This window comes from Balaenoptera acutorostrata, chromosome 6, assembly GCF_949987535.1.
Source record: "Balaenoptera acutorostrata chromosome 6, mBalAcu1.1, whole genome shotgun sequence".
Taxonomy (NCBI): domain Eukaryota; kingdom Metazoa; phylum Chordata; class Mammalia; order Artiodactyla; family Balaenopteridae; genus Balaenoptera; species Balaenoptera acutorostrata.
The window spans coordinates 66113135-66125457 of NC_080069.1; the positions used below are offsets into that span (position 1 = coordinate 66113135).

Below are 12323 nucleotides of genomic sequence, written 5' to 3' on the forward strand. Positions count from 1 at the left end.
GGTTTCACATCCATTTAGAAATGCCCAGAGATTAAAGCAATATAATCTGTGTTCTGCTTTTTGGGTAAGAAGTGACTGGGTTACATATCTGTCTCTACTTTGCAAGATTGATCAGTTTCTCACTTTTAAAATGTATTTTAGGAAGAATGGAACAAATAACAGAGTCCAACAGCATGTTGAATAGACTTGTATTTTAACTTTTCCATTGCAAGTTTCCACTAGTGTTGTATAAAACTGGATAGAAGTTATCACACGCAGTAATCACTTAAAGACATTAGATGCTTCTTCTAAAGCTATCCTACTTTTCAAATCAGAATTATATTTCTGTTTGTAAGGGAAAAAATAGGTAGACAGAGAGATGAGGGTTTTTTTTTCCCCTATCTGTTCATTTCTCATGGCATACTTCATTTTTATTTCCTGAAGGAGAAAGAAACAATCAAAGTTAATAATGTCATTTTGCCATTTCTGAAAGTAACTAATATTTATGTGTGCCTCAAATGTAAAGTTATTTGAAATCTTACAGAGATTGTACCAATAGTAATTTGAAAAGTGAATTATACAAAACTCAGACCATTGACTTTTCTCTCTGTGTATCAGAACTAAACATATGAAGAGTCTTTAATGTATCCATATGGATAGGCATTGTTTTACTCTTCAGTTATTCTAATAATCCAGTTGATTTCACCAAAGAGTTATCAGGTACTTACAGTCACCTGCTGTCTTCAAACTAAGTCATAGCCTAAGCCAAAAATGAGATGATTGAGTTATTTTTATGTATTTATACATAATATCTCATAGACCCCCTCTGGGTTTTTCTTTTTCTCCCAATTTATTGTCATGAAAACATGTTTAGGGCAAAATAGAGTTCTGACATGATGTGCTGTTATGGGAAAGAGTATAATTTAAGGAGTTTTCAGTTTATTTCATAAAAGTAATTCCTTATATTCTTTAGATTCCTTGTATTCTTTAGATTCAGAGGTATATTGGGTGTGTTTAATTTAATGATATTCTGTTTTATTTAATTTAATGACATTCTTCTATTGCCGTTTTTTAATCTCAGCACTGTTTTCCATAGTCGAGGCTTTCGGTGCTGCATGTCTTTAAGAATGTACTGTCCATATCCCTCATTGATATTAATTAATTGAATGTGGCCATTTCATAAGCATTATACACATGATGTCATGTGGATGTGTAGAAGTATCCTTGCCTTTCCCATCTATGAAATGTGGTGTTTCTTTGCTGTCAAAGTTCCCATTTCTATTATATCCCAAACAGGGACTTTTCATAGTGGGGAATACAGCTCTTCTGGCTGTGATAATGAAATACCCATTTTTTTCCTTTTAATTACAGTGTTTCTGTTTGGACATTTTCCAGTTACACACTTGACCACTTATTGATCTCCCACATTTTATGAAGTAGTTTGAAACAATGAAATGATTGTTTTTGGCAGTGTGAGGGTCAGGGATGGGGAAGTAAGTGACCCAGAGGTTAAGTGGGTTTCCTCACCTAACCCAGTGAACCCTTAGAGTCTAATTATTTGGAAGCCAAGGGCTACATGGACTCAGGATTCCCACCTGATTGTTTCAGTTTACAACCCGGAAAACGTAGGCTTTGTTTATAGCTGTGCTTGTCAGTGCTGTTGAAAACTAAAGCTATGGTCTGTGCTGTCCAGTGGGGCACCCACTATCCTCATGGGGCTATTTAAACTTAAATTAAACTTAAATACAGGAAAATGTTTACTTCCCCAGTTATACTAGCTATGTTTACAGTGGTCAGTTATTAGTGCAGATAAAGAATATTTCTATCCTGCAGAAAGTTTTATTGGATAGTGCCGGAGGATTCTTGTCCTAGACCATGATAAACTGTTTAGGGGACTATCTTCTCTTGGAAAATTCTTGTGAATAAGTGAAATGTTGAACGTTGATTTGTGTTTTCTCTTTTCTTTTTGTGTCCTTGTAACTGTGTGCTGAGGGCACAGGAAACTCACAGGGCGCCCTCAGAAGTCTCTACCAGGCTTGCTATAAACTACAGGCCACAGCAGCCCAGCTTGTGTCTCTTTTACAAATCAGTTTCCTGGTAGCACATCCTCCCTACAATTTTTTTTCTTTCTCTTAAGTGGTTGGAAATCTGTTCTAGTTGATTTATAGAGGCCTGATTGGTTTGGGAGGTTGATAAAAAGAAGTCACAGCATTTAGGGATTTCCTCTTTACCACACCATCTCCCCAACTTAATGGGTATATGCTCAGGTTAAATATCATTACCATATTGTTGCTTCTAAGATGTCTAGAATTGAAAGTATAGGGTTATTTTAAGACAGAAAGAAGCAAGATGTATAGGGATAAATAATATCTAGTGAAAGCAGTATTTTTTTAAGTTCTTATGGAGATTTTTTGAAAAAAACCTTAATTCTTTCCCTTTGTCTCCCTCTTCTCAGAATAATGATTTGATTCTTTAACTTTCTCCTAGACTGACCAATGTAATTTTTAAAAATAACTTTTAAGATTACAAGCTCGTGGACTTTCATATGATGTGTTCCATTTCATTGCAGTTGTTATTCTTTTTGCCACTCAGATTTTCCTACATTTGACTGACGTAGGAGCCAAGCCTCTTCACCTTGGCTCCTCTTTTTGGCTATAACCTGGTAGTTCCTGAAAACCTCCTTGCTTCCTGGTGTGGCAAGATGCTCCATGCTCGTTTTGCACATTTCCTGCAAAAAACCTACAATCACTCATTTCTCTAAGGGACTTGTAGGATATCTTTTTAAAAAGAAAAGCCTTTTTTTTTTTTCTCTTATGTTAACATAATCTACAGAAACACCAACAATACAGAAAGCTGAAAAATATCCTTAAACATTCATTTCAGTTTGAATATAAATATACTTATTATAGAAAAGGGTTCCAAAGTTAAATTGAAGATAAAGAGTTAGGTGTCAGCTAATCAGATCACTTGAAGCAGTGATATAAGACTCAGGGCAAGTGTATTTTTCTTGTTTCATTTCAAATTAGATTGCACACACTGGCTCTCTGAGCTGTTAGTTTCTCTAACCACACATGTACATAAATAGAAAAGTAGATATTGAGCTGATGGGAAATCAACAAAATTATTGTTAACATCTTTGTGCCGTGAGCAATAAGAAACCAGAGTTTTAAATATTTTTTTTTTATTTTTAGCTCATCTAGATGGTTTGTTTTATCTGCCAGTCCCAGTTAATAAAAGACACAAAGGGCAAGGTATATAAAAATCACAGAGTTAGCCCCTGCTGAGGGCTATTGCACAAATGCAGAATAATTTGTGATGTAAGCTAAACCATGGTACTTTTAGTATCTCCAAACCCCCTTTCTTGCCCTTTTCATTGCAGCGTGCTTGGCTACCCTTTCTTTAGGGTAGGAAACTACTTATAACATTGTAGTTTGGAAACTACAGGAAACTACTTATAACAATCATTCATCCTCATTATTTCCTTTTTTTTTTCCCCCTTTTTTTAAAAAAAAATTTGTTATTTATTTATTTGGCTGTGCCGGGTCTTCGTCGCGGCACGCGGGATCTTCATGGCGGAGTGCGGGATCTTTAGTTGTGGCACGCGGGATTTTTTTTTTTTTTTAGTTGCAGCATGTGGGCTCTTTTACTTGCGGCATGCAGGCTCTTAGTTGTGGGCTCCAGTTCCCTGACCAGGGATCGAACCCGGGCCCCCTGCACTGGGAGTGCAGAGTCTTAACCGCTGGACCACATTATTTTCACTGAAAATGTTTTCTTAAAAATCTACTGCCCATTTTTGTTCCAAAATTCAAATTCCACCTTACTAATACACAAGCCAGCATTTTCCTTTTGGCAAAGTTTCTTTGTAATAAACAAGATACAGAGTGGAGACTGGCCAGAACGAACATCTCGAATTGGTTTTATCTTCACACCTCTGATCTCCTTTTGTCATATCTCGGCCAAGGGCATAGCCCATTTAAGGAAAAACAGGTATGTTCACATCTGCGTTCGTTTCTAGAGCCTATCACTGTTTCAAGTCAGAGGTAACATTTGTAGGTTCATTTGAAAGAACTTCGTCTTCTTATGGCACTTCAGCTGAGAAGGGAGAAAGCCAAATCACTCTTTCCTGAGAGAGCATTTCATACATCTCCATCTCTGTGATTGCATCGAGTCATTATGTAGCAGTTGGCTCTGATACGCTTGCACAGACACAAATTGAGTCTGACAGGACTGATGTCTCCTGGACTTTGCTGTCATCTGAAATGCTGGCATGAGGATGGGAGCGGTGAAAGGGGGAGAGGGAGAGAGCTGATTCCTTTAGCACTTCTTCTATGAAGTTTGGAGAATTTTAACACTGGATAGCTGTGAACTGCTTGATAAGTTGTTTTCCGGATGAGATTGATAACAATAGCTGATTTGGAGCAGGTGGCTAGCTTTTGGTTTCAAGTACATGCATTTCAATGTACAATTCGCTCCTTCATGCCACCCGCAAATCTGTTCAAAAGGAAAAGAAGGCTATCTGGTGGAATGGTAATTAGAGTGATCATATACCCCTTCCTTTTAGTTTTTATCTTTCCTGCATTCACACCATTCATTCATAGTAATGAAAAAGATAATATCTTTTTTAAAAAAATTTTATTCTCATGCTCAAGCTTAAGTTTCAAAAAAGACACACTAGAGTATCTGCATTACAATACTTTTTAAAGTGCAAGTTATTTTAAGTTTTTAGGTTATTTCTGGATGTCTCTAGTATCTTGTGTGAAGAATTTTATGTGTTTCAGATATTCCTATATGCAAAGCTTAGAGGTATACTGTTTCATTGGCAAACAAATTCTGATTGTCATTCTCAAGTTCTGCTCACAATGACAGAGGAAGCAGTAACATTAAATATGCCCTTTCTTTCTCTCTTTATTAAGAGCCTATTCTGTATAAAATGTGCTGGATTTATTGAAGGTTCTGTAGGAACTATCATTTATCACCCGAAGAGCCATACTTCAGATTGTTGCTTGGAGACAGTCAGTCATCACTTCCATTCTTTTCCATTCCCACCAGGACCACCATCACTCTTATGGTCTGTGTTACTTCTTACCTGTGACTCTTGATAATAGTGTTCTGTAAATCATCCCACATTCAGCTGTCAGTTAATCTTTTCAAAGCTTCATTCTATATTGTTCTTCTGCTCCAAAACATTAAATAGCTCCCTTTGTGGTTTGCTGAAAAAAGCCTGGTTGACTTAGGTTGGCATCCAAGGCTCTCCATGACCTATTATTTTTTTAAGCCTGAGCCATTTTCTTTTTTTTTTTTTTTTTTTAATATACTGCAATTTTATTTCAATCGCACAAACGAAGTTAGCATGTTGGAAATTTAAATGAAACAGTACGGTAAAAATAGCAGAGAGCCAAAAACTCTAATAAGGAAGTACACCTAAAGCATGAGACATTTTCTTTCGCCTCATCTTCTTGTGGTTTCCTAATGGATCCATCACACCAACCCAGTAGCCTCATTGTGGACCCCGGACCAGCTGCATCAGCATCACTCAGAAACTTGTTAGAGATGCAAGTTCTTGGACCCCCACCACAGACCTACTGAATCACAAACGCTGGTGGGTGCATGCCCGGTTACAAGTCTTCCTGGTGGTTCTGATGCGTATAGATATTTGGGAAGCCCTGCTTCAGGCCAACCAGGCAACTCACCTTTGCCAAAGTTCCTTTTTCACTGCCCTGCCTTTGCGTAGAATTCCTGGAATGCCTTTCCTTTCTTTTGGTAAAATTCTGCCTGTACTCCAAGGCCCAGTTGGAGACACCGCTTTTTCCATGATGTCATTCCTGATCCTGTATTTCATGGCATTATTTGGCTTTCCTTCCTGGCACTAATCACATATTAACTTGTAGTAGTCATCCAATGTGCCTGTCTTATTTTCCCTCCTAAACTGGAAAGTCACAGAGGATGGAATCTGACTCATTTTTGTTATCTTGCGACACTTGGTGCTGAGTAGCAACTCTGATATCTTGCATGCAGTAGGCTCTCTAAAAACAGGCTGTGGCTTATTGATTTTACTTAGAAAATTGAGAAAACTAAGCCGTTGCCCAGGAGGCATGTAAAAATCCTGTAAGTCAAAGTGGCTTTTGCTAGCTATTGTTTTGACTTACTGAAGCCAAACTAGACTCAAATGTAATGTGTCTTTAGGGAAGAAGCCAAATGTGCTGGTGTAAAAAATTCTAACCTCTACTGTTTAGCTGGAGAGGTTGAATTAGCACTGTCATTTCACCTGGTGCCAGGAAAGCAGCTTCCATTATTCTGCCAATAATAGACTTTTATCCTGCATGGTGGAGCTTCTCTTAAATCTTACTTGTAGCATTGATGGACTCTCTTCCACCGATGTAGTCATGTAATATTTCATAAGAAGTGACAGGTTCGGGGGCTTCCCTGGTGGCGCAGTGGTTGAGAATCTGCCTGCCAATGCAGGGGACACGGGTTCGAGCCCTGGTCTGGGAAGATCCCACGTGCCGCGGAGCAACTAGGCCCGTGAGCCACAATTACTGAGCCTGCGCGTCTGGAGCCTGTGCTCCGCAACAAGAGAGGCCGCGATGGCGAGAGGCCCGCGCACCGCGATGAAGAGTGGCCCCCACTTGCCGCAGCTAGAGAAAGCCCTCGCACAGAAACGAAGATCCAACATAGCAATCAATCAATCAATCAATCAACCTTAAAAAAAAAAAAAAGAAGTGACAGGTTCTTCTCATGGAATGTTGCCCAGAAGGTGAAATCCAGAGTGGTTGGCTTCAGGATGGCCTGAACATGGGAACAAGATCAGCCTGGGTAGCCCCGTTTCACAAACCAGGTTGTTTGCTTCCTAATACAAAGGTGTCCTGGTTACAACGTATGGCGTATTGACAGTGTTTTGCATCTCTCGTGGTGGTTGTGATGGGACAAGGGGAGAAGAGTGAAGAGTCTAAGTGTCTTTGTGTTCTCTTCCCTTTCTTTTCTTTACCTCTCCCTTCACAGGCTCTGAAAGTGTTCCAGCTGAAAGTTCACATCGGTGCGGCTCGCTGCGGCTTCCGAGGCAGTGACTCCAGGCTGCCCGTGGGCGCTGGTGCCGGGCTGCAGGATGGTGCGCGTAGCCAGGCCGCTGCTGCTGCTGCTGCTTGCCGTCTTCCTCCACGCGGATGCTGAGAGTAAGCCGTTCTCCCCTTCTCTAGGGGGCTGTAATGAGTGGTTTTGTTTGCAGTTGGCACCACGCTCAGGGCCTCTGAATATGTTTCCTTTGGATGTAAATCCTGAGACACTGTGGGATCCTCCTTGGCTACCAGCCAGCCTTTCAAAGAGATTATTGACATGACTTGCTTACCATTTCCTCTCTGTCTTAATGCCCTTTTTCTTGTGCTTCGAACTGCTCCTACTGGTTTGCCTTTCTTTCTTTTTTTTTTTTTCTTTCTTTTTTTGATACTCTTACCAGCCCAGTAGCAAAAGGTATTATGAGACCAATGATACAACGCAAACTGGGATTAACCAGTTGGTGGTGCCAATAAGTAAATATTGCTCAGACCCGTTAGAAATTTCTTTAGTTTTGTGGATATTTCTATGTTTAGAAAAATGTGCAGTGTCACATTGAGCCCAATTAAACTTCCAAGCCCTTGTAGCTGTCACAGCAGCTGTTCTAACGTACCGTTTCCGACAGCTGTCGTGGAGTACAGTATTCAAACAAATCAAGCAGAACTGACAACTTTGTGTCTGGATGAAGGGTGTGGAAGTGTGAGGAGAGTTCTGTGGAGTACAGACCCCAAAGTTTGGATTATTGGACTCAATTTGTGAAACTGAGATTGTGGTCAATTAGCTTGCCAATTAATGAGAAGATCACATCTCCTTTGTAATTAGGAAATCATTAGGCCTACCTTGTTGACATACATTTCTTTTCCCATCTGTCCTCTGGATTTTTGGAAGAGGCAGTACTGGAAAAAGGCATGTCTCTGGCTTGTAGTTACCAATATGTCTGGTCCCCGGTAGTGGTTTAACTTATATGAGAGTCAGCCATTCTCTTCGGGAGTCCCCTTGGTACTATTAAAATGTGTAACATCAGCAGTCATTAACTTTTCCCTCCACTGACTATTTCAGTGAGATTAAATTTGATTCATGTTAAAGATGTTTCAAAGACAAGGATCCTGTGTCATGTTGGCCCTTACCTGTTAACTGCATTTCAACAAGAATTTCCTCAATAGCAGCCAATTTCTTTGTTTAAATAGGGCTCTATTTTTTAAAGAGAGCTTTCCAGGAGTGAAAGGAATACTGATAATAATAGGATACATATGGAACGTGCATGTTTTAAGCACAACATTTTCTGGTTAATAATGTATATAGTCTCCTAATTAGCACTTGGGAGTGTTGGTTTAAGGTGAAGCCAAGGAATTTCGAGTACAATGCCAGCAAATAATTAACTGGGAAAAGACCCAAATGAAAGATGCTTGTGTTAAAAGCCGTTTATGTCAAAATGTATTTTAAAGTTGAAATCTAAATTTAGTGTTTTAAAGAAATCAGGCATATGGCTTTATTTTTCAGTTTTGGCTAGAGTGAAAAAGTAAGTTGTTTTACAATTGTTAGCTTTCGGCAAAAGCATATTAAGGCTGTGGGACCTGACTTTAATATCAGATCTCAGTTAGGGATTTTCTTAAAGTTATTAGACCTAATTATCATATATTCATGAAGTTATCCTTCCAGATGAGTAAGCATATTCTTTTACTGAGAAGCTTTGCTTTTGCTTAATTCTCTGGTGGAAAGTGGCAGACAGATATCAAGCATTGAGGAACAAGTACTTTTAAATTTTTAAATTATGTGTGTTTTTTTTTAAATAAATTTATTTATTTTATTTGTATTTATTTTTGGCTGCTTTGGGTCTTCGTTGCTGCGTGCGGGCTTTCTCTAGTTGTGGTGAGCGGGGGCTACTCTTCGTTGCGGTGCGCGGGCTTCTCGTTGTGGTGGCTTCTCTTGTTGCAGAGCATGGGCTCTACGTGCGTGGGCTTCAGTAGTTATGGTGCGAAGGCTCAGGAATTGTGGTGCATGGGCTTAGTTGCTCTGTGGCATGTGAGATCTTCCCGGACCAGGGCTCGAACCCATGTCCCCTGCATTGGCAGGCGGGCTCTCAACCACTGCACCACCAGGGAAGCCCTGAAATTTAAAATTATGTTTTAAAAACAATCTAGACTATAAATGATCATCACCTGCTCCTCCTCTTGCTCCTCCCCTTCTCTGTCTTTCTCTTCTACGCTTTCATCCATTTCTCATCCAATAGAGTCTTAAGCAAGAAATAACAAAGGCCTGAGTGAATTAGCAATTGTTAGTTAAATTAAGATATTTACCATGTTATATATTTACATGATACCAGTTTTCAACCTCAAGATGTAACCTGGAAAAGAATTCATTCTCTCTCACTTTTCCCTTCGCAGCTACAAAGAGGGAGAGGCTTCTTCTTTGCCAAATTAATTTTGTTTGGTTTTGCCCTATCTCCTCAACCTTACTTTAGGATATTTTCCCTTTAACAGATTCATTTGGCATTGCTGAATAGCATATGTAACCTGAGCATTCCTGGGGAAAGAGGAAAAATTAGCCATATTTTTTTAGGTACATTTTAAAAGAAGAAAGAACATCCCTTAGTAATCTACTGGGGGATATTCATGGTACATGAAAGCACATGGTAGAGTCTGAGATATAATTTTAGCCACTAAGAATGTTTAAAGAACAATTGATAAAATAGGATTTAGATTGTAACCCATTAAATTGTGCCATTAACTTCTCTTAAAACCCTGAAAAAAATCAAGATACAAGTAGCACTGAAGAAAAATTTGATTTCTTCACCATCATAGAAAGATGATATTTCTCAGGCTTGTATCAACTGGGTCACTGATTGGTTTCCCTATACTTTCATTAGCACATTTAGCCATATATATATATTTTTTTTTTTTCTTTTACCTAACTCTATTTTGTATTCATACAATAGATCAGGAGTTATGTTTCAAACTTTAATAGTAGCTTCTCAGAGCCACTCAAGAACTCTGGGAATAATTTTTTTTTAACGTTGCTCTCTTTTGAAGAAGAGGATGATATGCAGGTGGGGAGTGGAAAGAAGCCACTCTAGGGTGCCATGTTAACTTAGTGTGCTCAGCTCGCTGCCTTTTGAAATGATTAACTCTGAAGAGCTGAGGAGTCAGGCTTATAATCTGCTGTGTGGAACACCACAGAAAAGTGCTGGTGTGATGTTGCATTAAGTGGAAGAGCTCTCACGAGCCTTGGTTCAAACCCAGGTTGAAAAATTGTGATAATATCCCTTTAGCAGAAAATTATAGTCTTTGCCATTGCCCATTTAAAGTGCCCTACCTATCTCCACTATTATTTCAAAACGCTAGATGTGTGCATGGATCCTATTTCTTTTTGTTCCTAAGTCTGGAGTGCTCGAAATGATGTCGCTCGTTGCTTCTTGAATGCACATACACATGGTAGAGCTGTGGTCCCGGGGAAGAGTCAAGTGTGACCTCAGTTTGAGCACTAAGAGGAGCCCTTCCTGGTGCCAAGCTAACCAGTTTTCCATAGTGGTTTGACTGAGGTCAATTCAGTGATGCTGTGCATGCAAATTCTAGATGAATTTAGGTTGTATTATATTAATATAATCCTGGGGTAAATATTTTTCTTTTGACTGAGTTTTCGTAATAGTTTCTGGTAATTTTATGTAGCTTTAGTTTGCTATTTACCAGTCCTTTCTCTTTTTTTTTTAAACTAAATACAGGCCAAGAATCTGCTGTTAGTACATTCTTTTATCAAGCTGGTTTCACTATGATGAAATCACTTACATTCTAGACCTGAGTTTATGCTTTTTGGCCACTGTCATTGGACCTGAGTGTTTACTGGATCTTCATTATAAACACAGCTCTTGATAGTTGAATTCCTTAAATGGTTTAGTTCATCCTTTTTCTGTTGCTTTTTGCCATTTTTCTGTCTCAGATGGTGAACACACCCCCATTTTCCATCCTTATTGTTAAGGAACCTCGCTGTAGTCCCCATCTACTCACTATATTTCTGCCCTATGTGAAAGCAATTAGGTTTCTTTTATTCCCCCTCTGGTAGTATATCACTCGAGCCAATGGAACTTCTTTATTTCTTTGGCATTAGAGAACAGACTGACATCAGTGTTGTAAGTTAACCATTTTTTCCTTAGTTGTTTTCTGGTGGGCAGCATAGGGTAATGGTTAATAAAGGAAGCTCTGAAACCAGAGTCTGGTTTTAAATTCTGGCTGTCTTTTTGTAATCTGAAGCATGATGCCACATGCTCTTTCTCTGAGTTTTCCTATCTTAAAAATGTGGGTGACGAGTGATGATGGTGATGGTATAGTGTAGGGCCTACTCTTGGGTTTTATGAGGAATAAATGAGTTAATGTAAAACACAGATCAACAGATAACACATGGTAGATATTTCATAAATGTTATCTATCATTATTCAAAAATATTCAGCTAACATTTTTATTGAGTACTTTCGTTTAGGTACTGTGCTAAAATTATTTAATTTGATAGAGATCATCAAAATTTGGACAGTTGATAAACCATATTTTCCTGCAGCGTGTTAAAGTCCCCAGCTTGCTTCCCTATAAAAAGTTCTATACATAGGAGAGTCTTATAAACTCTTGTCCCAGGAATTAAACTGAAGATCAAGAGGGAATAATAGGAAGCATATCTGCTTTTTCAAGCTTAGGAAATAACCAATTTAAAATTAATTTTGCTTGGGTCTAATGGATAATGGAAAGTGTTTCCGTCTTCCTGTTTTGTTGCTTCCTGTAGTGAATTTTCTTGAGCTGCTCTGAGGGAGGAGCTATAGATATTTACTGTAAGCACATACAGAAATATATGGGACACTGGTCCAGAAGGCTGGAGATGGAGGTAAGCATGGTAAGGAAGAAGGTGAGTGGCTTTTGATATGGCTAGAAATTATTCTTCAGAAAACAAAATTAAAGAAAAGGAAAATGATTAGATTGAAGGGCAGGGCAAATGATTCCTTTTGCATTCTGCGGAAATCACTTCCAAGAAGCAGCCTGTCAAGAAGTTAGACCTCCAGAATGAAGTTAGGAATGGAAAGACTGTCTTTCTTATGTCATCGAAATGCATTCCTCCCAACAGACAGGGCCATTTCACAATGAGAACATTCATAGATCATCAAAAATGTCCTTTAGTTTTTTTGTTTTTACATTATGGGTATTTAGGTGTGTATGATGTATGTATTCATGTATGTATGTATGTACTTAGATCACAGACCATTCAATCAACTTTTAAAAGGTAAATTGCTTGGGATGATGAAAATGAAATGTTCTAAAATT

General features: G+C 38.7%; 1 protein-coding gene across 16 annotated transcripts in view; it reads left to right on the forward strand.

Annotated features, from left to right (window-relative positions):
- PTPRD (protein tyrosine phosphatase receptor type D) overlaps positions 1–12323 on the forward strand; it is a 530039-nt gene that overhangs the window by 102977 nt on the left and 414739 nt on the right. For all 16 annotated transcript variants that reach the window (XM_057548419.1, XM_057548421.1, XM_057548420.1 and 13 more), the window contains exon 2: positions 6979–7148. In XM_057548419.1, the coding sequence (XP_057404402.1) occupies positions 7082–7148 (67 nt within the window). In that variant the 5' untranslated portion in view covers positions 6979–7081. The remainder of the gene's footprint in view (positions 1–6978; positions 7149–12323) is intronic.